Source organism: Alosa alosa, chromosome 18 (genome assembly GCF_017589495.1).
Source record: "Alosa alosa isolate M-15738 ecotype Scorff River chromosome 18, AALO_Geno_1.1, whole genome shotgun sequence".
Classification (NCBI taxonomy): domain Eukaryota; kingdom Metazoa; phylum Chordata; class Actinopteri; order Clupeiformes; family Clupeidae; genus Alosa; species Alosa alosa.
The window spans coordinates 12,055,257-12,082,919 of NC_063206.1; the positions used below are offsets into that span (position 1 = coordinate 12,055,257).

At 49.2% G+C, this 27,663-nt stretch overlaps 1 protein-coding gene across 1 annotated transcript in view; it reads left to right on the forward strand.

Moving 5' to 3' along the window:
• Positions 1 to 27,663, forward strand: part of LOC125311539 (WD repeat containing planar cell polarity effector) — a 66,612-nt gene that overhangs the window by 35,717 nt on the left and 3,232 nt on the right. Inside the window, 10 exon segments of the mRNA XM_048269705.1 lie at positions 824 to 980; positions 4,246 to 4,420; positions 8,960 to 9,172; positions 9,174 to 9,471; positions 9,474 to 9,608; positions 15,061 to 15,249; positions 15,943 to 16,066; positions 16,742 to 16,805; positions 21,697 to 21,799; positions 25,526 to 25,694. Of these exon segments, the coding sequence (XP_048125662.1) occupies positions 824 to 980; positions 4,246 to 4,420; positions 8,960 to 9,172; positions 9,174 to 9,471; positions 9,474 to 9,608; positions 15,061 to 15,249; positions 15,943 to 16,066; positions 16,742 to 16,805; positions 21,697 to 21,799; positions 25,526 to 25,694 (1,627 nt within the window).

The window sequence follows — 27,663 nt, forward strand, 5'->3', positions numbered from 1 at the left end:
TACAAAATAACAAAATATTCAAACAAAGTCTGAACAATTCCAACAATTCCAAAAATGTCTGTTGAACAACTGATATATGAAGTAGTCATCCACAGTGTTCTCGAGCATCGCTCGGCAGTAAAAATAAACGTGCATATTAAATAATGAGTTTCCCCACACAGCTGCTTGTTTTGATACATAATTACGCTACAAATGCTCCATATTCCATTTCTAATTGCGGTTGAGTCATTCTTTTTTTTTGGGGGGGGGTGAAGTATTCTCTCCAGCTACTGCAGTAGCGATCTGAGTGGTTTGTATTATTTTTTTTCTCCCTGTTTAATTGGTTTCATAAACAGATTATTATTATTTTTTGCAAGGATGGTGGGCTTAATTGCTAATCACCATTCACCGGGCTTGTGAACAGTTTAGTTGGATCAAGTGCAATTTTCTCTCTTTGGCATGAAAGCGCCACAGCCCCCCCAGGCTGGAGACTGTATTCCTGGTAAACGTTCTCTTTTTCTGAGGTGTGTTCAGCGTCGGGACCCCTGTGCCAGTCCTGGGTGTTGTGGGTAAAATTACCCACTTCTAGGGGCACTTGAGGACTGATGACTGATTTCTGTAATTTTTCTGTCTTATGTTTTTACGAATAAGGACAGGGTAGCCGTACACTCTGATCTCTTTTGAAGTTATTTATTCAAGACCGATGTTTCTGCAAACAGTCTTTATCAAGGTTGTCTTTTTTTAAAAATGTATTGAATCGGTTCGTGCTTGTTTTATGTTATGTCTGTCTTTCTTAATCATTTTTATTCAAGAGATTATTTTGTTGGTTATTCTCGTCCTTCAGCTGTCATCACGGACAAGCTTTTTTTGCTCACCTTTGTGGAAAAGAACCAGGTGTGCCTGGTTCACATGGCCAAGAAGACCCAGGGTTCCCCTGAGTCCAGTCGACGCGTGGACAAGCTCTCTCCATCAGAGATTAAGGTGAGAACAACCCACAACCCCCCACTCGCCTGCCACTTCAAACTCACACAAACTGTTACCATGCCTCCCCTCAATACACACACACACACACACACACACACACACACACACACACACACACACACACAGACACACAACCTGTTGGTCAGGATAGGTGGATAGGGGATATGTGGTGACTCAATTAAAGCCACTTAAGGACCCAGGGGGTGCCTCTAGTTGTTTGGCTTTTTGTGGTGATTAGGAGCGGGCTTACCTTCCCCGCCTCACCACAGGGGAATGACACAGCAGCAATTACCCAGCATCCTCTCCTCCATCTGTACACCCTGGGGGCCACCTTGGGGCAGCAGGACTGGTCAGTAAATAACCACAAATGATCTGTTTGTCTGTCGGGAAAAAAGTGTCGAAATCTCTTAACTGTTTTTTAGTGGCTTTGGAGTTTGTGAAAGCCCCCCTTTAAAGTTTAGATCTCCTCACAGTGTCAAATAACACCCTCTATCATAAATACTTGTACGGAATCCACATTGACTTCATGGCACCATATAGGCTTCTGAGGATAAGGCTATTGTCATTCTCTAGGCCACAGTTACACAGTGTTTAATTTTTAAGAGCACGCTGATTGACCCAGTGTGTTAATGCCGTCCTGAGATTTGATAGATACGGTCTTCGAAGCGTAAAGAGAATTCATGGGAGACACAATGAGCTAAACAACAGCAAAAACTCACCCATTTCACAAAAACACAGAGCTCTAGAGTTTAATTACCTAGCATATCATGTTCTAGTAGTCAATGTTAGGCTGATTGACACAGTAAACGATTACATTAATAATGTAGCAGCGATAAAATCATAAATAAGGGAATACGTCTGAATATCTGATATTCTCGAAGAATCGGATCCAGCCGGCAGCCATATTTGATCCTCAACCCTTTCCCCCCAGAAGTAAACTCTTCCCATCAGATAGGTGAACATCTTTCTTCTCGCCCTGAACAGAGCTTGCATGCAGACGTGCAGATAAATGGCCCATTCACATTGCTATCGGTGCCGTTTCCATAGAAGTGCTGGACTAAAACGAGTGCATAGAAATATAAATTCAGTGTGGCTCATATTCTCTGTGTCCACTTGCTAGATTGTGATAGATGTGTGGTATAAAGAAGGAGCCAGAGGCAGACAGACAGACAGACAGACAGACAGACAGACAGACAGACAGGCGGGCAGACAGAAAGACAGACAGACAGACAGACAGACAGACAGACACAGACAGACAGACAGACAGACAGACAGACAGACAGACAGACAGACAGACAGACAGCGGGCAGACAGTGGGGTTTTTGGAGGACGCCTGTTCTAAGCCAAAAGGAGGATCTGCGTTGATGGGGTGAGGGGGTAGCTCTATAATTGCATGGATTTCTTTCACTCTGTGATGTTCACCCAGCTTATGCCTCTGCCGAGGAGACGCAAAGGTTGGGGGGGGGGTTGGGGGCAGGGTCAAGTTCGACCCTCTACCCCACTTTTGGGGCAGAAGGAAAAAAACAAAAAAAACAGGGTGATCTTTTCTTCCTTCTGTTTTTCTTCCTTCTCACGCCGCGCATTCTTTTATTCATTTATATAATTATATATCCCCACACCACCCCCAAAAAATTTGGTCCACATATTTTTTTTAAAAATGGAGGGAAGAGGCTTTATTCCATCCCCTGAAAGCATTAACCCCATTTTAATGGCCAGAGCCAAGTGGTGAGATCACAATTTGGATGAGTCTGATTATGTGCTAAATACAATACATAAATGCATCGGGCCCTTAACACCCATTGCTCCGTGGCGTTATAGCATTACTGTCGGCCTTTGTTGCGGCACAGACGGGAATATGAAAGCAATCTCTCCTGTAGTGCGCCTGGATCCAGAAGCCCACGGCTGATAAGGGGACCCCCCTGGCCTCTCCCAGTGTTTGGTCCAGTAGGCTAAGCTTTGAGTCTAATCCCCCAGAAAGCAGTTTGATTATTGCTGACCAGCAAACGCCAGCAAGATGGCAAGTTGGAGGGGAGGGGACGGGGAGTGTGTGTGTGTGTGTGTGTTTGTGTGTGTGTGTGTTTGGGAAGAGGAGGAGAGTAAAAGAAGATATGTGTTCTCCCCCTCCTCTGTGTGGTGTGTGTGTGTGTGTGTTTTTTTTTGGCGTCTCTTGATATATTTTTGGGGCGATTTTGGTCCGTCTCATTGCTGTGAAATGTGGGTGGGGGAAATCTAAACCTAGCTCCTCTCACTCCCTCCTCTCTCTCCCTCTCTCTATATCTCTGGTGCCTTTAAACAGCCATCACAAAGCCAAATGATCTTTCAGCACCGAGACACCCACTATTTCCCCACCCGAATCCCGCCACCCCCACCCCCACCCCCATTCCCTCGCTCATGCCTGCACTTTCCTCCCATCTCCAACATGGCGGCGGGTCGAGGCAGCCGCGAGTCTGGGAATGGCGAGATAGAGCTGTTGACACGTGGGGAAGACGCCATTGTGTTGTGACTGGCGCAGATAAACCCCAGCGCCATAAAAGGCGGTATGGAAATCGCTCTTGTTACAGAAAAGCAAATAAGCTCCGTGGTCCCCACATAAAAGACCGGGGTCATAGCAGAGGACCTTCAAGTTGGAAGGCTGCATTCATTTGCGTCGGGGGTTTTATCTGTGCCCCCCCTCCACCCCCCCTCCCCCACGTACAATGCGTCTTGTTTAGTGTTGTGGTGGTTATTGGACGGCCCCGTTCTCCCGATGAACTGTACGGGCACCTTGAGATCTCATTACAGGAGCAGTCCGCAGCCCTTAGTGCGTAGGAGCGTGTCTGTATTTGCGGGCAAACAACCTCCCGCCACCAGAAAAAAATGCCGAACAAACATGGTTATTGAAATGAATTATCTGAAAAAGGGGGAGCCTGAAACCCTGAATGCCCCAAAAGTGACACGTGAAACCTTATTACTAAAGCAACACCCCGCTATATAATCGAAAGAAAGTCTCTTATCTCTCACCCTCTTTCTCTCTCTCTCTCTCTCTCTCTCTCTCTCTCTCTCTCTCTCTCTCTCTCTCCCTCCCTCCCTCTGTCTTTCTCTTGTGCCAAGCTGGACACCCACCTCATGGGCACCATGGCGGGGCACGGTCTGATCCCTCCTAGCCTGCACTTGTGTATGTTGATCGTCTTGCCCTTGTTTTGTTTTGTTTGTTGTTTTCGTTCTTTAATTTTACATGTCTCATCTCTCCGCCCCTACACCATACCCCAACACCCTTTAAGGTTTTGGCGTGGTGCTGCCCAGTGGAGCGGGTCGGCGCCTGGGCCGGCGTGTGGGGCTGAGTCGCTCGCAGGACGTGGCCGTGTGCTGGTGGCCGGCGCCTAACGATGAGGAGGCCCGGCCTTGGTCTCCACTCCCCAGCGAGGCCGACAGGGCCAACCTGGTTCTGCTCAGCTGCTCTGACCCCGCGGGCCTCAAGGTGAGAGCCAGGTCCATCACACATGGGGTGTGTGTGTGTGGGGCGGGGTAGTGAGCACTGGGCTGAAATGTAAACACACACTGGTCAGTTAATAAATAGGGCATAACCTCCTAAATAATGGAAAGGGCTTTGATGATGCTGCAGTGATGCTTGAGTGATCAGGGGCTAGGCCAGTCTCGCCCCCTCCACTGTTTATCTGCCTTCTTCTCTCACCTCCTGTTCTTGTTGTTAGTCGTGTTCTCTGCATTTTTTACTCATGCTCTCTGCCTTTTGTTGTCACGTGTCAACTTTAGTTCCATTTGTGCAACGCCATGGCTTTTTCAGCACTGCACACGCAGCGGTTCCGCTATATATGTCATCTTGACTCCAGCTTAGGTAACAGAGATGATGTTATTTTGGGAAGCATAAGAGAGTTTTCTCTTAACGGACTAGACACTAGCGGACTTTGATCTCCCAGGAGTTCCACGGCAGCAGACGTCAAGGAAGCATAATGCTGCTGGTGTCTTCTCCTACAGCAGTCACAGTCCTTCCCCTCTCCACGCTGCCATAGAGCTTCAGTAGTAGCCTACAGTAGCATAGCCTTAGACATCTCAGGGGTGGCGTTTCAATTTCATTCCATTCAGTTTATTTATTTATTTGTTGGTAAAGATGGGGAACTAAGCCGTGATTTGGGCACAGTGCACTGGCAGCATGGCTGCCATGCCACCCCACAAACCCACTGGTACCCCAACCACCCACCCCCGCCACTCCCCTTCAATCCGACGCCACCCCTCCGCTCTGGTAAAGAAGCGGGAATGTCGCACGCAGCAGACGATCCCAAATTTTCCGAGTTGCGCAGCTTAAGAAATGATAGCATGGCGTCTCTTAAACACATGCAAAATATTCAGGAGCGTGGAGGGGTGGTGGTGGGGGGTGGGTGGTAGGTGCAAAGAAATAAGAGTCGAGGCAAAGACGAGAGCGAGAGGAGGGAGGGAGGCTATGGAGAAGGAGTGAAAGCGAAGCGTTACCAATTGCATATGCACATAATGAAAACAAACGCGGAGGGCTGCAGGGGGAAGGGGGGAGGGGGGGTTGGAAAGAAATAAATAAACAGGCAAGCAAGCAAGGATGCCGGGCGGTTCAGACGGTTTGGAACCCGCACTGGATTTATCTTAGTCCTTCACCTATTTTTTTTTTTTTTTTTTCATTTTCTCCCCCCTTCTCTGCTTAAAGAACATTAAAGTCTCCTTGCCTGCATCGTTTCTAATTAAAGTGTTTGTTGTCATTTTCAGATCCGCAGTGTGAAATTAAGCTAGCAGTTTATGTAAGACCCATGGAGCAAATCAAACACTTTGCTCATCAGAAAGGCTGGGACTTCAATCACTTCAAGCTCATATATATGTTCCTTTTGTTAAGTTTGCTATCTGCATGCTAAGCCAATTTTCTACTTAAGTCTCTGGCATTTAAAAGTCTGATTTATTTCCCTATGTGGTCTTAATTCTTACCCCTCACTGATAAGAAGAGCCAAGGCACGCTGGAAGAAAAAAATATGTACTGGTATGTGTGCCGGTTTATGCAGCAGTTTAACATTTTTAACGATTCCCTCTTGCTGGAATTTAATAATCTTAATGGAAAAAAGCAAACAGATGCACATATTTTTCCAACTTAATGTTGTTATTGTTGCTGTTGTTGTTTTATGTCTGTCTGTTTGTGTGCATGTGTGTTTATAATTTCACTCTTATGTGTATATATGTGTGTGTTTTGTGTGTGTGTGCGTATCCTGTTATCTATCTTCTAACACTTATCCCCCTTGGTTGTCTGTGTATGTTTATGATGCCAGTCGTGCGACTGCGGAGACATTTTCAGACACATTTTACAACACAAATGAGCACTGTAGGAAAACGCCTTGCTCATTATACTTCAATAACCACATTTGCAAAAGACTAAAGATATTTATTAGCATTTCATATTATCACTTTAGCTTAACATCTTGATGAATTTACATTCACGAAGATAAAAGAAAAAAAAAAGTGTAATTACAACAAATCACAACTTCAAAGAAGTTCAAAATCTCTTGTTGTTGCTGTATTTCCTAACTGGGTTAGAAGTGGGGTGGGGGGGGGTAAGCCTGTGGTCTGTAGGCCATCTCCCCCTCCATCTCTCTCTCTCTCTCTCTCTCTCTCTCTCTGTCTCTCTCTCTCTCCGTCGTGCATAAGGGCAGTATGTGCAGGAGCCAGTGGAGGATTTCATGGCACACCAGGCTGACAAGTATCTGTGCAGAGGCAACGGGATTGCTGCTAGCCGCATCTGCGCCCCAATCTGGAGACCAAAAAACTTATTCAGGAGTCACCACCCTCTCCTCGTTTATCTCTCTCCTCTCTTCCTTTTCCTCCCCCACTCTCTTACTCCTTCTCTTTCTCTCTCTCCTTCTCTCTCTTTCTCTCTCTCTCTCTGCTCCGTGGGCTGGAAAATTGGCTCAAAAAGGGCACTGCTGTGAACAAGGGCTGGCACTCAGCTGGACGATGCTGGGTTTATCTTTCATGCCTCCCGAAGAAAAAAGGAGAGAGTTCAGAGAAGAATAGGGGAGAATAGTTTTGACCAGTCACTGAAACCAATAACTAGGAAAGACCTACTTACCGCTGTTACCTCCCTCTCTCTCTCCCTCTCTTTCTCTCTCTCTCTCTCTTTCTCCCTTTCTCCCTCTCCCTCCCTCTCTCTCTCCCTCTCCTTCTCTCTTTTGCTCTCTCTTTCTCCCTCTCCCTCCCTCTCTCTCTCCCTCTCTCTCTCTCCCTGGCTGCGTTTGAGCTCTGGAGGTGCGTGGAGATGCCGTTTGTCTTGGGCTCACTTTGTGAAATTGAATCTCTCATTGTTTCAGGAACAGCTGTGGGGATTTGAGGCGTCTCTCAATGCAGGTCTTAAGAAGGATCACCCTGTGAAGATGTTAAAGCGCTTTTCAACGAGGGCTGGGGGAGGGGGGGGGGTGGATGAGAGGTGGGCACCCCCAAAATGGCCCACAGTGCTGCGACAGACGCCAGCTAACGAACGGCTGCCACGGTTACCTTTTTTGTTGTGTTTTTTTTTTGTTTGTTTGTTTTTGTTATCATTTTTGCTGTCTGTATTTTTTGTGGTTATTTTGGTTGTTGGTGTGTGTGACGCTGAGGCTGTGTGAAAGTTCTGTGTGTGTGTGTGTGTGTGTGTGTGTGTGTGTGTGTGTTGTCCTGCCCTGCTGAAGTGAGAGTCCCACTCCTCAGTGGGATAAGCCCAGCAGAGAGCCTGGGTTGTGGCCATCCAACTGGCCTCTCCCGGCGGCCGTGGCTGTGGCCGTGGAGAGCGTGCGCCGGGGTCGGCGGGGGCTGCTGGTGCCAAGGCCCAGGCCAGCTGCGGCTGAAGCCCAGAGGACGGGGCCCGTGGCTGGGGCAGGTGTGGCTCAGCGGGCCCCGCCACTGTGGAGAGCTGGCAGCGATCCGGATCTCTCCTCTGTGCTGTCAGCACCTCCTCCCCTCCTCTCCCCTTTCCCATCCCTCCCCCCACCTCCTCCCTCCCTCCCTCTCTCCCTCCGCCGCCCCCCTGGGGAGCAGCAGGAGCCGGCCCTGGGGATTATGGGAAAAAAAAAATCATCTGCTTCCTCACATAGACCATAGGCAACCTGCTTAACTCCCTTTTTGGCACTCGCCGACAAAACCCAGCTTTGCGCCAGCCAGCCCCGATCCCCCCGTTCTGTCTACACGGCGAAATGAACCACACTCATTACTGCAGGCAACTGCGAGAAAAGGGGGGGACAAAAAAAAAAAAGCCCTGAATGCTTTTTTCCGATAGGGACTTTTTAAGCCTGTGTGTGTAGAGGTTAAATCTCCAAACAAATTTACAGAATGCCTCATTGTAGCGGTGCCGCATGGCGGCGATATCTTTTGTCACAGTGCCCCTGTTTGCGCAAGTGATGTAGCACACACGCTGAATATTAACTTTACACGTGTCTTACACGCTGGGCCGGCCACGAGCCTCGCCACCACGGCCATGGTCAGCGCGTCCTGTCACGGCCTCCCTCACACACAACTGTATCCCCAAGCGGGAGCAGGTTTTCACCCTGTATCGATCGGCCATCGACAGGAGGAAAGAATGTATAAATGTCTCGTCAAGTGATATTTAAAAATGTCATATACATGGCAGCCTGATCAATAGGGCATTTGTGATTCTGTTTGATTTATTAGACCAGGAGATGGGGAGTGGGTGAGAGGGATGATCTGAAGGTGCTGTTTATAGACAGAATCTTTATAACACTATTGTATTAGCCCTGTTTGTACAGATGTGTTACCTACACTTGAGCTTACTTTCTTTTTTTTCCCCACTTTCTTTTCATTTTCTCTCACTTCTCTCATACCCCCCTTCCCCTCTGAAGTCCTGGATTTTTTCTCTTTTTAGTCCCACATGTATTTTTTGTCTATATTTATTTTATGTTCCCCATTGACTGTTACTCTCTCGCTCTCTCTCTCTCTCTCTCTCTCCTCCTCCTCCTCCTCCTCCTCCTCCTCCTCCTCTCCCCCTGTCTCTCTCTGTGTGCAGGTGCTGAGCTGTGTGCGTACCCAGGGCGACCCACTGGACTGCAGCTTCAGCCTGACTCAGCCGTACCAGCTGCTGACGGTTGAGGTGCCCGCGGAGGCCCCCTCGGGACCTGACGCCTCAGTCACCGCGGTCACGGCCCTGAGCGCCACTTACGAGAGCGCCCGTGGCCGCCTGCAGCGCCTGTCCGTCCAGCGGCTGACCCTCCCCTCCCGGACCAATCAGCTGCGCACGTGACCCCTCCGAGAGCCGCCTCCTGCTGGGCCTGAGCGACTCGTCGCTGGTGCTGCGCGACTGGGGCCGCGCCAGGCTCTCGCTGCGTGTCCACTGCCCCATGCTGCCCAGCCTGTGCGCCTGGCACCCGGCGGGGGCCCTCCTGGTGGTTGGGGGAGGCCAGGGCGAGCTGCAGTGCTTCGACCTGGGCCTGGCGCCCCTACCCCTGCGGCTGCTGGACGAGGAGCAGCCCTGCCGGTCCCCGGGCCCAAGCCTCCAGCTGTGCCGCCACCTGAGGGCCCCGGGGGTCTGGTGGGGCTGCAGTGGGCTGCCGCCCAGTGGGGCAGTCAGGCGGCGGGGGACGGGGGGCTGGAGGTCCATGACCTGCTGCTGCTCAGCTTCCATGGAGGACCCGTGGCTGCACTGAGGCTGAAGCTGGGTGAGTGTGTGTGTGTGTGTGTAGGTTCTGGTAGGGGTGTGTGTGTGTGTGTGTGTGTGTGTGTGTGTGTGTGTGTGTGTGTGTAGGACTGGTAGGGGTGTGTGTGTGTGTGTGTGTGTGTGTGTGTGTGTGTAGGTACTGGTAGGGATCTGTGTGTGTGTGTGTGTGTGTGTGTGTAGGTACTGGTAGGGGTGTGTGTGTGTGTGTGGTGTGTGTGTGTGTGTGTGTGTGTGTGTGTGTGTGTAGGTACTGGTAGGGGGTGTGTGTGTGTGTGTGTAGGTACTGGTAGGGATCTGTGTGTGTGTGTGTGTGTGTGTGTGTGTGTTTTCTGTGTGTGTGTGTGTGTGTCTGTGTGTGTGTGTGTGTGTGTGTGTCTAGTGTGTGTGTGCGTGTACAAGTCAGTTTGTGTGTGTGTGTGTGTGCATGTATGTGTGTGCACATGGGCAAGCAAGCCAGGAGGAAAAGGGTGAAGTGCAGAGAACAAAGGGAAGCGAGCAGCTGTTTGACAGATGAGGAGGACAGAGAGATGGCAAGAAATAGATTGACATTGGACACGAGCAGTAAAGTGAGAGAAATGAGAGAGAGAGAGAGAAAGAGGGACGGAAAAGGCAACTGAGAGAGAAAATAAGAGAGAGAGGGAGAAGGGGCTGTGCTACCAGGATGGGCTCAGCTTGACCAGAAGGCTCCCAGGAGTAGTGGGCGCTGGTGTGTGTGCTGCTGGTGTGGACGGTTCATTTAGCTCCTCTGCAGTTCCCCTCCACTGACTGCTTGCTCTGGAGGTGCCAGCTCACCAAACCAACACTGCAGCCACCGATTAACAGTCCCCCTTTAATACCTCAACTAATTAGTTCATTTTCAGTACCTGGGACTCTGACGTACACCTATGATAAATGATACCTCACACACACGGTCACACACACATACACACACACACACACACACACACACACACACACACACACACACACACCGCGTTCAGTTTAAATTGGCAGTCACACAGAGGGAGGAGCCTCAATTGTAGAGGTCACTCAATAATTGCCCTGAGGCCAGAACCTCCAGGAGAATTGTGGGATGTATTTTTGCCGATAAATCATTTACAGTGGCCGCGCGTCCCTCGGGGGGGACTCAGATAAAGTTTGCCAATCAAAACCTGCCAAGCCAGCCTTGTTTAATTGTGACTTTGGAGGAAGATGTGACACATTGCAGCTCAACTGAAGTTTGAAGGAGAAGAAGGAGAGAGAGAAGAGAAAGAGAGAGAGAGAGAGGAATAATTGGAGAAGGGAGGGAGGCAGTAGGACGACAATAGTCCCCTTTCTCCTCTGATCATGTGCCAGGGTTTTGATGAAGAAAGTGAAAAAAAAACAGAAAGGAAAAAAGAAAACGTGCATCTCTGTGTTAACGGGTAATTCAGGGGGACGGGTGTGCGGCGCGTTTGGGTTTGTTTGTTTGTTTGTCTGCCTGCTTGTTTCGCTAGCTCCTTTATTTATTGACTCATTTCATTAAGGCCGCTACATGATAGAGTGAGCTAGAAGCAGCGGAGGAAGAAAGCCTTGGCACGCCTCCAGCTTTCCAGAAGAAGCCTCTTTTTCTCCCCTCTCTCTTCCTCTCTCTCTCTTTCTCTCTCTCTCTCTCTCTCCCTCTCTCGTGATGCCTTTTTTTTCCCCGCCACCTCTCCAGTTATCTCATCTGGGCACACGTTTGCTGGAGTTGCTCTGGTTTGCAGACGGGATATTGAAGGGCAGCTGGGTTCCACGCTAGGAGAAGGCAGAGAGAAAGAGGGAGAGAAAGAGGGAGAGAAAGAGGGAGAGAGAGAGGGAGAGGGGGACAGAGAGGGAGAGAGAGAGGGAGAGAGAGCACAAGAGGGGAGAGGAAAGGAGGACTAATTTGCACATTGAAATCAAAGCAAAAACAAATTTAGCACAGCGTTATAATATTTCGTTGTGACAGTTGCGTCATGTTAGCTGCTGTTGTCTTCACTGCCACATTTTTTTCCACCGACATTAGGCCAATGGGACTGGAAAATCATCTAAATTGCTTAATTTGGTGCAGAACGTTCCTCTTATTCCGAGCGTGTGTGATACGACTCATGAGCGTGTCGGAATATTCCTTAATATTTCACCGTAGTCTTCCAAGCGGGAAACAGTGTGTGTTCAAAACAGTTTGGGCCCCTAAAGCCAAATGGTGTCCTGTTTATTTTTTGTTTATTGGTTGTTGTCATCGTCGTTGTTGTTTACTCAGAGTGTAGAAGCACACACCTGGGGTGCAGAGGCACAGGTGGGACTGACAACTCCAACAGTGATGACACTGCTGCACAGTCAAGCTCTTAGGAGCACACTCTCCACACTTCTAACCTTGATACCTTCTTGATTTTCTGTATTCATGCAGTCTAACAACTGTCAGACTGTCTGGTTCTGTTATTTTATTAAAGCTTTGAAATAAGTGGGCATTCCCTCTCCTCAAAGGACTTTTCTGGAGCTGGATAGGGACACATTAACCTGGTCCTTGTCATGAAAGCTTGCATATATCACTGCAGTTTGATTGTCCCCCTGCCTGTTATCTCTGGAAGTACAGTATATTATAATTACCTTCTGATTGTCAGTTTTCCCATTGGTTTGCTTATCAGGCTCTGAAATGTCATGCCCACCCTGACACAAGCACATTTTATTTTGATTTTGACTTCCTGTTTTTGTCAGCGCTGTTCTTACACTTTCTGTCATGAGTTATCTCCCCCCAACTCATGGATTGTGCGTAAGTCGCTGCTCTCTGCAGGACGTCGAGGAGTCCTGAGCGTGATTTTTTGCACCTTGTGTTTGTTTGTGTCACCAAAAGCAAACGGGGGGATTTTTTTCCTGTGGATAATCCGCCCCTCTCTCTCTCTCTCTCTCTCTCTCTCTCTCTCTCTCTCTCTCTCTCTCTCTCTCTCTCTCTCTCTCTCTCTCTCTCTCTGCGCGTATGCTGCTTTTCCGTCTCCAAAGAGACTTAGCCAGGAACAGACGGTGACGCACGGCTGAAATGTTTCTTCTTCTTTCTCTTCCCCACCCCATCCATGGGAAGCTCAGCTGATGCGTTCGCCACATTAGCGGGCTCTTTAGAGGATTTAGGCTGGGCCGTCTGCTAATTGCCTGCTTGTAATTTTAATTGGGCGCACCCATCTCCCCACCCCACTCCCCACCCCTCACTCACCATTTTCCTCTAAATCAATTAGACAATATGGTGGCTGTCCAAAGAAAGAAACACTCTCCACACTCACACGTGACGCCGTCGCTGATGGAGGACACGCGTACCTGGCCAGGGTCACCCTCCTGGGTGCCGCCCGTATCAGATTAGGCTGAGGCCACATACCCAGGGCTCTCCTGTGGAATTACCAGCAGAGAGGGGAGGATCATGGGGGTCAAAAACAATAACGCCCTGTCAAACTGGGTTGCTCTGGCGGACAGGATTCAGAGCCTGTGTGTTTGTGTTTGTGTGTGTGTGTGTGTGTGTGTGTGTGTGTGTGTGTGTGTGTGCGTGCGTGCGTGTGTATGTGTGTCCGCCACTGTGAGTGTGTGATCTTCATTATGACAGTTGCGCGTGCCCCTTTTGTTTTGGCCGGTTTGTGAAGAGAGCTCACTGGCTTTAGCTCCTGTTGAGGAATGGACAAGGTTAAGCGGCGCTCCGATTGATTCTGCCTTTCTGCCGCCAGTGATTCAATACCGGCGGATTAGCGGACTGCTGAATAATTAAGTCCACTCTTTTTGTGCTTGTACCGGCAGTGGAGGTGTCGGCTGCCGCGGGTGATTACTGCTCATTGTGATCACAGGCCCTCGGTCCGGACTGCCGTCTGCCACAGTCACGGAAACCCCGTGCGGCAAAGAGAGAGAGAGAGAGAGAGAGAGAGAGAGAGAGAGAGAGAGAGAGAGAGAGAGAGAGAGAGAGAGAGAGAGAGAGAGAGAGAGAGAGAGGGGCGGAGGAAAAGTGTGAGAGAGGAAAGGTGACAATTGAATTTCCCCTTGGGGATCAATAAAAGTATCTATCTATCTATCTATCTATCAATTGAACGGAATTAAAGATGATGGAGAGGAATTGAGGAAGGGGGAAGATGATGGGTATGGGAGCACGTGTGGGTGGTGAGTCTGATGAAGAGCGTGTAGCTCGAAAACGTTCACTTGGTGAAATAAAAGATAAAGCAAAACGGGAGCAAGTGTGCGGACATTCAATTTAGTTTTTTTTGATTGGCACGTGTGGGTGGGGAATAAACAAAGAGAATAATGGGGTTGGTGGGGAGACAGCAGGTGTCAGGTGAAGGGTCTCACACGAGGGTGAAGAGGAAGGCTGACAGGAGATTTGACCACACAGAGGAGAAAAAGAATATGAGAGAAACAGAAAACGTGTCCAGTTAGCTATATCACATGTCAGCTGGCCTTTCTGTGAACTTTGCGTGAAAAGCCAAAACAACACAAGCAACCGAGGAAAACAAAGAACCTTTCAAATTATTATGCAAGTTTTGTGGAAAACATGCTCTCTCTCATATATGCTAGGCATCACATGTGCCTTCTCATCCAGACATCGCACGCCTTTCTCCCATGTTTACATATATATATACTCTGTGCATGGTATGGACGCCACAACTGCCTTGTTGACACTCCATGTATATTCTAGCCCAGCGCTTTTAGCCTGCAGCGCAAGGATGCTGTCAAGCAGAGCGAGCTGATCGATGCGGCCGTCGATGCCAATCTGGCGCCGTGCAGTGCCTTTAAAGATCTTCTGCCAGTTACTTACCCCCGATGCCTGACCCTGCCCAGAGAACCCTTTCACGTTCTCCTTCACTATCTGTGTGTGGGGGAAAGTGCGTCCACATGACGTCTAGCTGATAGCCCTCTGCACTGACGGGAGCTGAGAGGAGGGCTATCAGCGAGGCGGCTGACCTACAGGGCCCAGGGCGGATGATGACCGTCTCAGTGGGAGCGGACGGAGACAGCTTGGTGCCCGCCAAGTGGACGAGGAATGTGTGGGGCCTAATTGGCTTGAGTTTGGAGGGCAAGTGACCATTAGCATAAGATAGCTGTGAGCACAGAAACCAGTTGGAGAGAGAGAGAGAGAGAAATGCATTTTATGGCTTCCAATGATAGTGTTACCTGCCTATGAAAAAAAACAGTGTGTGAAAGTGCTCTCAACCAGGAAACATGTTTTCCTTTTTGTTCCACAGAAGGTCATGGTATAAACAGTCACATCCATCCATCCATGACATATATATTACAGGAGGATACCATTAATATTATATGTCCAAGTAATGTATGATGTTTGCTGTAGTAAATTGGTTTATAATATGTATATATATTTAGAATTTATATATATCTTTGTGCATGAAATTGATTATTTTGACTGTGGATTGTTTGTGTCACCAAAGCAAACGAGGGAGGGATCGGGGAATGTTTTTTCCCGTGATAATCTGGTTGTCATCCTGTCCCTGCAGGCGCACTGACGAGCGGTCAGCTGGGTCCGGTGGAGCTGGTTCAGCAGCGGCTGCGGCACGGACAGGTGGACGAGGCGCTGGGCATCCTGGCAGCGCTGGACTGGGGTGTGGCGGGCGGCGAGTGCTACCGTGCCCTGAGTGCCGTCACCGAGCACCTGCTGCGGCTGCCGCTGGACGCCGAGCGCGAGGGTGAGAGAGAGATCGACAGCCCCTCGTCCCATCCTCTTCATCTCCACTCTCCCACTCCTCCTCATCCTCATCCTCCCAGCCCTCTCCTCGGGGGTGTGGGGGCCACTCCATATCAGCTGTCCGCTGTGCTTTGTTTTATGTCCGATAGCGCTGTAGTCACATTATGTTAACAGAAAAGAGCCTGTCAAATCAAATCAAACAAATTACGACCGCTGTTTGGTTGAGTGATTTCACATAATTGTGAGTGGTAATTGTTCAGAGAAACATGTGCAAAACTAATCAAACTCCTGGCTCAGCTGCACCAGTGATGCCCTATCTGCTTCAGGCCACTAGAATAGACCTCTGTGTCAGGACCGTCTGTGTGAGAGCCCATGTGTCAGCTCTATATATAGTACTACCAGTATCAGGCTTTTATACTTGAACGGTCTGCCACAAAGCTGTACTTTCTTACTCCAGTTTTTGTAAAGTTAATTCATTGGCTCCAGAGAAAGGTTTTTCAGATTACTCATTTGATTTGATTATAGAGGTATGTTTTCTTTGTTTACTGAAGTTTAACCCAATATTGATAGGTGACACAGTTGATACCGCTGTATTGTTTAAATGTTTAATTCTGCATGTTTGTAAGGGATTTGATGCCATGTTCACCTGTGTGTATGTGTGTGTGTGTGTGTGTGTGTGTGTCTCCGCGTGCAGCCCACCTGGAGGCCGCTCTGGGTGTGTTCTACGCTCCGTCTCGGCCAATGTCCGACACAGTGGTTCTGGAGTTCAGGGAGCCCATCAGCAGATATGCCCGTCGCTTTTTCCAACACCTGCTCAGGTGAGACCCCCCCCTCTTCCCCTGCTTCTGCCTCTCAAGTGACCCCACCTTCACACGGGCAACAGGGGTTTAGTGCAGGGATTGCAATCCCAGATTTAGAAGTGAGTATATTTCCAGTTCTCAGCAGCAATATATGACATGTGGAACACACAAGAAGAGATAAATTATCCCACGTGTGATATCAGTGATGTGTCTTGCTCCATATACATTCATTTTATGATGATTAAATACGATAAAGACACAGTTGAGTGTTGGCTGGTGTCCAGAGAAGTGCACTAGTAACCCTAGAGAAAAAGAAAGATGTGATCATAGTGGGATGATGCATATGACTGGCTCTGTGCTCTCAATTTGTTTAGTTTACATTTTTTAAGTGCGAATTAAAGAGCGAGTCTCACTGTCTACACTGCGTTGTAATATCCACCAAATGGATGACTTTGTGTTAGGTTGGTTGAAATAATGTTCCCAGCTATATGTTGTGTATGTGTTCCTGTGTTCCTCTTGAGCTATTCCTCCCTCTCTGTCTCTTTATTTGAAACCTGTGGATAGTGAATCAGATCAAGCCAATAGAATTCAGAACCTGCACTTGAAATTCACTCGGCTGCCTGGAAAGCCTGGATAGTTGTGCACGTCTCCGTTGTCATTCACACATTGGCATTCTCGTCGTGTTTGTCTCAGGCACCAGCGGTTTGAAAAGGCCTTCCTCCTGGCTGTGGACATTGGGGCGCGAGACCTTTTTATGGTGAGTATCTTTTATAATCCGTTCATTATCACTCTCCGTGAGCGCCTCGTCTGTCGTTTGACCCTGCAGTGGTCTTCTCTCCACAGTTCACAGCCACAGAGTAGTTTAGCAGGTTTTTGTTTCGTAGCCATGAGGTACTCCATGTGTGTCTTTGTGTGTGTTTTTTTTTTTGTCGTTGTTGTTGTTGGATTTTTTTGTCGTCTCCATACCGTAGCAAGGCGAGACCGGCCCATTGAGTGTTTCATTGGGAGGAGGGAGCAGGAACAGTGGAGTCTATTTTTCAGGGCTCTTTCTCTCTCTCTCTCCCTCCCTCTCTCCCACTTTCTCTCTATCTCTCTCTCTCTCTCTCTCGCTCTTTCAGCTCGCTGTAAATGCCCCTGTGTGTGTGACCCCTTTCGTGGGGCCCTCCTTTCTATCCATGCTCCGCCAACACCCTACCCATTAATGCTCACGCTGGGCAGCCACCCACCACCACCACCAGCAGCAGCAGCTCCAGCACCAGCACCAGCAGCCCCACCCTTCTCCTCTCCCCTACATCACTCGGGTGGTGCTGGTTCCGATTCAGTCGCCTCTAAGTGCTGCTGCTGAGGACACCAATTGAAAAGGTGGAGCTGAGGCTGTAGACCTTGAAAGAGCATAGAAGAGAAAGGGAGAGAGAGGGGGGGGACAGAGAGGGGGGAGAGAGAGGGAGGAAGAAGGGAGGGAGCGAGGGAGTAGAAAGAAAGCTGTTTTGTCACTTAAGAGACGCATGAAAAATAAAATAAAATGAAAGAATGAGAGAGAGAGGAAGACCAGAGCAGAGAAATGAGAGAGAGAGGAAGACCAGAGCAGAGAAAGGAGAGAGAGAGGAAGACCAGAGCAGAGAAAGGAGAGAGAGAGGAAGACCAGAGCAGAGAAAGGAGAGAGTATGAAATTATGAATACCCTCAGTTACTTTCCTCTTCCTTCTTTTTTTCATAATTTATTTCTTTTGACTCGTTTGTAGGAAACAACAAAGAGAGCAGCGAGTGCGAGCTAAAAGCAATGGCGTTTCACCTCACGGCCACCCTCCACCACCCCCTCCCCTCCCCTCCCCACTCATTTAATTAGCCACAGAAGTTAAATTAACCTGCCTGCAGGAGAGGAGTGGGGGGAGGGGGGTGGCCTCGGCATGGGGGCCCTTGGTTCCATCTGATGTTGCCCAGTGAATGTCGCGCCGGGTCGGGTGGACAAAACCAATGAGAGCTGCCCCCTCCATCCCTCCTCACCCCCTCAGCCTGCAGAGAAGCACTCAGTGTGACATGCACCCTCCTCCCTCCCCATCACCATTGTTTCCACACCAACAATGGGAGTGCTAAAGAAAAGAAATAATAAAGCAGAAGAAAGCTTTTGTGAAACGAAGCACTTTGGTCAGGTCAGAAATTGGAGGGGCTGGTTAAAGGGGGGTGGGGGGCAGTAGTGGTAGGATAGTGTGAGTGTGTGTGTGTGTGGGGTGGGGGGCAGTAGTGGTAGGATAGTGTGTGTGTGTGTGTGTGTGGGGGGGGGGTCGCTCGTTTGCTGGAGTGTTTTGCATAATGGTGACATTCTATAGCCCTAATTACTCTTTGATGGCAAGCTGATAATGTATCCAATTAGGTCATTTGTCAGCTATGACAGATTTTCCCCTTTTTTTTCCCCCCCTTTTTTTTTTTTTTGATGTGATGTTTAATTAAATCAAATTTCTGATCACTGACTCAGATGCCGGCTTTGTTCCTTAATGGGCCCTTGTATGTTAGATATTTCCGCCCTCATTTGGCAGGCGGGCATAAAGTGAAGAGGAGAAGCACGTGGGGAAACGTGGGAACAAGTGAGCGAGTGAGCGAGCGAGTGAGCGAGCGCTGGTTAATATCTCTGATTAGACTTGGGCTGAGCCAGGGCCGTGGAGCATGGGATCACTCGGCTCTCTGCCGTCCGACCCATTGTCGGGCTCAGGCGGGTAATTAACGCTATTAAAGCGCTAAGTCCTCTCTGCAACATATCTGATGAAAGTGTTGCTCAAACAGCGCTTGGATTACAGGTGTGTGTTGTCAAGGGTCTCGCTGTTGTTGTGTGTGTGTGTGTGTGTGTGTGTGTGTGTGTGTGTGTGTGTGTGTGTGTGTGTGGATGTGGATGTATGGTGTGTGGATGTGGATGTATGGTGTGTGTGTGTGTGAGAGTGAATGCATGAGTGCATGAGAGAGAGAGAGAGAGAAAAAGAGTGTGTGTGTGATTGCAGGTGTTGTTGTGAGTGTGTGAGAGAGAAACTGTGTGAGTGAAACTGTGTGTGTGTGTGTGTGTGTGTGTGTGTGTGTGTGTGTGTGCTGCGGTGTATGTGCATGCGCTTGTGTGTATGTGCATGCGTGTGTGTGTGTGTGTGTGTGCGTGTGTGTGTGTGCATGCGTGTGTGTGTGTGTGTGTGTGTGTGTGTGTGTGTGTGTGTGTGTGTGTGTGTGTGTGAGCGCAGAGGTTCCCCAAACGCTGGTCCGCTCCAGTGCCCCTTCAGCCCCTCCGCTGGTCCACTCCAGTGCGCCGTGCTAATTCCACTTCCACGCAGAGGCAACATAAATATCAGACACCATCATCGCGGCCGGGCTTATTATTATCTGCCTCCATATGCCTCTTGCCCAAAAATAACGGTAAAAGGCAGATTTATCGACAGAGTTAGTCTGCGCGTTTTAGCCCATAAAGCTCTTAAATAAATAAGATTAGCGCATATCCTGTGTCGTGTTTGAGCGTCGGTGAATAAGAGGTGTCATATCAGATGGTTTATGTGCAGAATTATTGTTATCCCCTCTTTAGTCGTCTGGATCTCTCTCTCGTTCTTTCTCTCTCCCTCTCTCTCTCTCTCTCTCGCTCTTTTTCTCTCTGAGCTCAGCTCAGGCAGCATTAGCGCTGCTGAGCTGAAATAAAACATCCCAGGTCCCACAATCCAGTGCTAATACAGTATCTCATGGCCCTCTCCTCCCCCCCCTCTCCTTCTCTTTTTCTCTCTCTCACTTGTTCTCTTGTTCTCTCTCATTGTTGCTCTCTGCTGTGGCACTGGGCTTTTTAGGTCTTTGTCTCTCTCCCTTGAGCTCTTCTTCTTCTCTTTCGCTGTCTTCCCCCCTTCTCTCTTTCTCTCTCTCCCCCCCCCCCTCTCTGTCTCTACTCCCCCTCTCTCTCTCTCTCTCACTCCTCTCTCTCTCTCTCTCTCTCGCTTCCTCTCTCATTTGCAGTTTGAACCCACTGTGGCTCCGCTGCCTCATTCTGAGCGTCTGTCATTAGCAAGACAACATATATCAGACACACACACACACACACACAGTGGTTGAAAGCTGAGTAAACAGTAATCTGCCGCTAAATGTGAGCGGTTTAGTACCTATTCTATCTGTTTATCTTTGGTCTCTTCTCCCCATCCCAGCCCAGTTCACTTCCATGCTGGACTCTAACCCTCCTGTCCACAGAGCTGTGATCATCCCCTTTTCTGCGGGAGCACAAAGGTGACAATGTGGGTATTAGATGTCCGGCGGCCCCCCCAGCCGGGGGTCTGCTGGAGTCCTCTGTGGGCCCCGGGGCCCGAGCTCAGTGATGTTGCTGAGGCGGAAGGCCTTTCTCTCCCCGAGCCCAAATCAGACTGGAGGGGCCGGGGGGGTCTTTCTCTCCCCGAGCCCAAATCAGACTGGAGGGGCCGGGGGAGTGGAGAGAACGGAGATGGATCAAGAGCTCGGCGGTCGTCACGGCGATGTCCTTTTCCTCAACAGCACAGCCCCTTTGAGGTTTCATCCCATTCAGTTTGCACCCGATCTGTTACCCCCTCCACAGCCCCCCCCACCCCAACACACACATACAACCACACACACACACACACACACACACACACACACACACACACACACACACTGTCTCTCTTTTTTCCCCATGGCAACCACACATGAAGGATTCAATATTTTTGTTCTGATGTGTTTGGGGTAGACATTTTCCATCTGATGGATATCACTGGGCGTACAGACATGGAAACTCCAGCACTAAAGAGCACACTGCAGACATGTGGTCACGTGCAGCACAGCACACTCACGGGCATAGCCGTAGACACCTACACAAAATTCTGCCTTTAGGTTTCCCCTAAATAAACCTTTCTGTTTTTTTTATTTGCCGTTGTGTTTTCCGTTTTGTTGTCGTGTTTTTTGATTTGCCGTTGTGTTTTCTGTTTTGTCATTGTGTTTTCTGTTTTGTCATTGTGTTTTTTAGTTTGCTGTTGTGTTTTCTGTTTTGTCATTGTGTTTTCTGTTTTGTCATTGTGTTTTTTAATTTGCCGTTGTGTTTTCTGTTTTGTCATTGTGTTTGGCAGTTCAGGGCCACCGTAGGTTTCCCCTAAATAAACGTCTAGCCCTGCTCACCTCCGCCCCATCCCTTTCTCTGCATCCCAATCCCTTACGAGCCACTGAAGACCCCCTGTGCATTTACGCACCTCTGCGACATTTGTAACCAAACTAAGCGGCTCAGTGGACAAATAGGATGAGCTCCATTTTGCTGCGCATCAGATAGGGCGTCTATGAAACGCTGCGCACAAAAGTGGCATCTTCTCTCCGGCTTCCAGCTGGTAATGAGCCTGGTAGGGCCCGCCGGCGCCATAAAGAGGGCCAGTTCGAAAGGTGAACCGCACATCTTAGAGAGTTTGAAATGGCAAGATAAAAATCCTGGGGTTCAGATTGGGATGGGAGGGGGGGGGAGGGGTGACAACTGGACTGATTTCTGAAAGTTTTCGAAAAAGCATTTCATCCGCAGCTCTTCTGATGTCAACTTCAAACAGGTTACTTTATCTATTTTTTTTCTCCACAGCTAAAAAAAAACGGACTATTGTCATCGGAGCCCAGATTCATTTTAGATTAAATTCTTATTTTGCTTTACCTTCAAAGGACATCCATTATGTAGCACGCGATAAGGGGGAATTGGTGCTGGCAGACGTGGCGAAGAAGAAGGCTAATGAAATCGATGCGGAGTCGCTAACATCTGGCTGGGGTAAGAGAATAATTCTGTCATTTCCTTTTTTTTCTCCCACACCAGAAAGACAGAGAAAGATGTTAAGAAAAAGTGTCATAAGAAATGTTTCGACCCCCCCTTCTGACACGAGGGGTCTGCCCCATGCCCAAACCATAATACATGGCCCTCTCTATCTTGTCTCCCTACGCTCTCCAAAAATGAGCACAAGTCCACTTCTCTACTTTAGGAAAAATCTTGAAAACTTTGTCACAGGTGCTTTTTTTTCTGTACTGTGGTGTCAGCCTGAACCAGAGTTCTCCAGGCCTATCAGCTCTGCTGAACACTAAAGCCTGTGTCCCCATTTGTAGATAAGATTACAATGTGTATATGAGCCAATGTATATATGAGCCAGACAGTTATTTTTGTTTTGCTACTGTATGTATGCTCCAACATGTTGTGAGTGAAACAAATAGGCACGTCAGTCCATTTAGCCCATTGGGACACTAGAGCAATACTGCAGGTCTAAGGATGGAGGCCATTGGGGATGGCATGGGGATAAGGGGACAACTGATCCCAGAGTTGATTCTGCACTCAGCATAGATGAACTCTCTAGTGAGCATGCAGTGATACTCTGTTGTTTTATTTGTTTTTATTATATTTAATTTTATGTTGACGAAATGTTTAGCTTTAAAGGGTAGTATCATATATGTGTGATCTATATTCATCCATTTACACTTTTGGTCTTGTTTGTGAGCTTGTTGGACATGGAAACGTACAAGTAGGCAGAAACGGAGAGAAAAGATTTATAGCCATGGAATGTCTGTTAAAGGTGTTTGTGAAAGTATGCTGCTTCTGTATGGGCCTTGGAGAAGTTTCTGTCAGGCCTACTCCCAGAAAGTTGGCACCCATGGGCTTATTTTGCTGCCTTGGGGCAAATCTTGACTAGATTCCATGGATGTCGGTCTTTAGGGGACACATCCTAATAGATGTAGTTGATGGGTTGAGTAATGAGGATGTAAAATGGTTGACATACCAGTAATGGAGATGTAAACCTGTGTGAAGAAAGCTCTCTGAGATTTCTCACCGACCACCGACTCTGCCTGAAAACTTTTTGACCAATTCCAGAATTTTATACCGCAAGTCCTCTCCTCCTGTATGATTGTTGGGGAGGCAGAGAGAGAGAAGCAGGGACAGCGGCTCAAGGGACAGGGGCCGAGGGGGTTTGTCAGACAGAGAAGAAGGAGAGTTCAGGTAGCACGGACTGCCTGATTATGATTAGTGCACTGGTGCTTGATGTACAGTGCTAGAGAGGGCTTTCTCATTTTATATTTATTCACACAGACACAGACACAGACGCGCACGCGCACACGCACACGCGCACACACGCACACGCGCACACACACACACGCGCGCGCACACACACACACACACACACACACACACAAACTCACACATGCACACGTGAATGAGGTGTTTAACTCCTTAGCAAAGGTTAAAACCTAGGGGCACTGTGTGTGTGTGTGTGTGTGTGTGCATGGTGCCTATGTGAGTACCCCCTCCCCTCCCTCTCTCATAAGCCTTTTAATTACGTCCTTGATGATTTCCTCCCTTCCCTCCCTCCCTTCACTTCACCTGGAGCAGATTGTATCCTTGGAAGGTAGCGCCTGACAGACAGAGAGGGAGAGAGAGAGGGAGAGAGAGAGGGAGAGAGAGAGGAGAGAGAGAGAGAGGGAGAGCATGAGAGAGAGAGGGAGAGGGAGAGCACAAGAGCACGAGAGGGAGAGAGAGGGAGAGCACAAGAGCACGAGAGGGAGAGAGAGAGAGAGAGGGAGAAAGAGAGAGGGAGAGCACAAGAGCACGAGAGGGAGAGAGAGAGAGAGGGAGAAAGAGAGAGGGAGAGCACAAGAGCACGAGAGGGAGAGAGAGAGAGAGAGGGAGAGCACAAGAGCACGAGAGGGAGAGAGAGAGAGGGAGAAAGAGAGAGCGGGTACGTTGGGATGAGCAGTGTGGAGCTGCTGAATAAGAGATAGTGGGGAAATGAGGAGCATTTGGCCGCTGCTAATGGTTAAGAAATGGGGCAATTAGCAGTGGCTGCTGGGGTGTGTGTGTGTGTGTGTGTGTGTGTGTGTGAGTGTGCACGTGTGTGTGTGTGTGCGCGTGTGTGTGTGCGTGTGTGCCGCAGCACCCCTGTTCTCTGTTCTGCTGGGTTCCCCCTCGGCCCGCACCCCCGGTCTGCTTCCGTGCCCCTGCACCACCCAGAACACCGATCGATATGCAGCTCCACGCTTCACAGACGCCTAGTGAGTGTGTGTGTGTGTGTTTGTGTGCGCTGTGTGTGTGTGTGTGTGTGTGCGCTTTGTGTTTGTGCGCTGTGAGTGTGTGTGTGTGAATGCATTTGTGTTTGCATGTGTAGCGTACGTGCACACGTGCATACCCAAGTGAGTGAGTGAGCGAGCGCGTGTTGCATATGCACTGCAGGTGCACGCACTAAGCGAGTGAATTTGTGTGTGTGATTTGGGATTACTCGCTGATTACACATCGGAGGCCCAATTGTTTTTCTAATGCCCTTTTATGGGAAAGAGGGATTGCAGGTCATAAATAGAGAATGAGCGCTAGCCTTGTCCTCCGCTAAACCTGCGTCTCATTTACACACACTACTATACCCTGCAGCCTGGAGCACACGGGAGCAGTGTGGGCCCTCAACTCAGGTAGCCCCTAATTGTGCAACGAGCCCCACCACATCCCCAAACACACACACACACACACACACACACACACACACACAATATATCCCCTATACATATGTTTAATAAAACACATGCACAGTGAGCACAGAGAGTAGAGATTGGAATGACCCCCAGGGATGAGGATGTCTCACATGCTTTCAGAATCGCTCTGTTTATTCTGTTTACGTGTTTACATCTCACAACTTGACTCATATAAGATCAGACTGACTCCAGATCAGTATTAGCTCCCGAAACGCTCCCCTTTACGTACGGCTGATCCAGAGAGGCCCCTGACAGGCTCTCAGTATCCTCCATCTGTAGACAGAGGCCTGCCGCGGCTTTGGAGCCTTTTGTAAGGGATCACTTGTCGATGTCAACCTGACGTGTGTGTCGATTTGGGCAGATAGTCCATTGTGTGGGGGGACTAAGGAGGAGAATGTGTGTGCGGGGCACGCGGGATCTCCTCTTTGAGCGTGTTTTGGCCACGAGGGACGATCCGATCCGCTCTCCCGCTGCTGTCTCTCAGCTGCGCTCACAATGGACGACGTGGCTGCAGGGCTGTTAGCGGTGCAGCTAAACTGGAAAAGGCATTATCTCCTCGCCATCCAAGAGCCTCTCTCTATCTCTCTCTCTCGCTTTCTCTCTCTTTATGCCTCTCTCTCTCTTTTCTTCTCTCTCGGTTTCTCGCGCTTAGTCTCTCCTCTCTTCCCTCCTTTTTCTTCAACAAGGAAAGCCTGTTAACTCATGTTATGAGTTATGACTTATGTTCTCTTCTCAGCTCTTTTTAATCACCACCCCCCTCCTTGGCTCCCTCTCTCTCTCTTTCTCTCTCCCCCTCTCTCTCTCTCTCTCCCTCACTCCCTCCGCTTTTGTATGTATGTGTGTGTTTCACAGCTTCAGCAGGTGATTGGATATCCCACTACTCCTCCAATCTGCCGTCTCACCTCGTTACACTGTGGCTGATTCTCTTCTCTTCTTCCCCTCTCCGACCCTCTCTCTCTCTCCCTCTTCTCATCCCTCCTTCTGTCTCTCTCTGCAGAGGGTCAGCAGTCCGTGTTTGGCGACGGGAACGGGGTGTGTCCTCCTGCGCTAGAGACGAGAGGACAGACGGACAGACCGCAGGACGGTGGGATGGAACAGAAGTCGAGCGTCGAGGGGAGGGGTCACGTCCTGACACGGACGTCACAAGACAGACCTCCATTATCAGGGTGTGTTCATGTGAATGTGTGTGTACGTGTGTATGTGTGTGTGTGTGAGTTTAGAGTGTAAATGCACACATGGTTTGTACAGCTCTTTATGCCTTGTGTCAGCTGCCTATGTTGAATTTATAATTTAGGTCAGAAGATGTGACTTACCCCAATAATGTTTGAATGACTGAATAAAAATCTTAAGGATATTTATCCTGCAGAGGAGTTGTTTGGGACTGGTTGGTGACCGTGACCGTGACCGGTGACCGTGCATGCTTCAGCTGTGCTTTAAATGCGCCTTTTGCTATAGACCAGGTTTTTCTTTGTCAGTGGTGTAATGATTTTTTGAGGGTGTTAGATAGCGATTTTTGGATCATGCACTGCACCACACCGTATGTCGTTAATTGCCACACCCCTGGGCGCAAGGTTTAATAAAAGTGGAGCGCATGGCGAAAAATTCATCACTTTATTGAGTGTAAGATAAGAATAAGCCTTGCGTCGCACTTTCCGCCGGGTGTAAGATAGGGCCCTGAATATTTAGCTAGTCCACACATTTTCTCCAGCAAACGCTCCTACTTGTTGTGGTCAGATATCCTCCCTTGTCTCTTGAGTGAGATAATGAGAACATCTTCATGTGAGTTTCTCAGATGTAAGAAAGCCATCCTCAGGAAGCTAATGACTAGAAAGACAGATGGGAGTGGTGTGTGTGTGTGTGTGTGTGGGGGTGCTCCATGTATAGTGTTTACCCAACTAACACTGAGTATTTATGTGGATTTGTAAAGTATTAGATAAAAAAAAGAAATGGCCTATTCTTTTGATCCCTACACGGTTTTCATGGCTGTTGACTGTACGACTGCGAGCTCTGTGGCAACTCCATCTTCCACTAAGCCCCTGCAATCTATCTAAAATCCTCCCCCCTTATACCACTCTACTCTACCCCCAACACCACCACCACAGCCCTCTTCCCCAGATCGGCCAATTTAAACAGGCTGGGCCCAAAGAGGATGGACAGACTTAAGCTCTTTTTAAAACATAAAGTAAAGAGGGTTACGGCAATTTGGCAGCCAAACCGGCGGTTTACAGGTCCTCTCAGCATTACCGACAGTGGCGCGAGAAAGCTGATCAAGATGCTCTCGCGCAGATAAATGGCAGCAGAGAGAGGAGAGAATCACGTCCCTCACCGCGTCTCTCTTTCCCTTTTCCCTCTTTTTTTCCCTCGTTTTTTCCCTCGTTTTCCCCCTATTCCAGATCCTTTCTTGTTTGGTTCTTTTCACCCCACCCCAGATGTTGTGTCTGTGTGTGTGTGTGAGTGTGTGTGTGCATGTGTATTTTTTATTTTTTTTTTGTATGTCATTTTATTTAACCACCCTAATCTGGTCTCAGATGAAGTTTCATTGTTTCTTATGTCGAGCCAATAAGGCTTAGTGCGATGGAGTAGAGGCATTATTGCGGCTCGGTGTCGCTGCCGCTCTGAGGGAGGGAGGGAGAGAGGGAGGGAGGGAGAGAGAGGGAAGGGGGGGAAAAGAGCAGTATTGGTTCGCAGCACTGCCGCTCTGAGAGATGGAGGGAGGGAGAGGAGGGAGGGAGGGAGAGAGGTAAGGGGGGGGGAGAGCAGTATTGGTTCGCAGCACTGCCGCTCTGAGAGATGGAGGGAGGGAGGGAGAGAGGGAGAGAGGGAAGGGGGGGGGGAGCAGTATTGCCACAGCACGTGCAAATCCGCACTGTACGGCGAGGGGAGCGGAAGAAAGAGATGGGAGGAATCTGGGAAAGCATCCCAGAGTTTCCTCTCTAGCGCAGGCACACACCTCCTTCTCTCCCCCCTACACCCTACCACCCCACCCCACCCCACCCAAGCCCATCTCCACCACCCCCTCTCAGCTCACGCATGGAGCTTTTTTCCCATCTTCCTCTTCCTCTGCTGTCTGCAGGAGAGGAGGTGGTGGGTGAAGACTGACTTTCTTTCTGAATGCCCCACACCTCCAGCACCAGC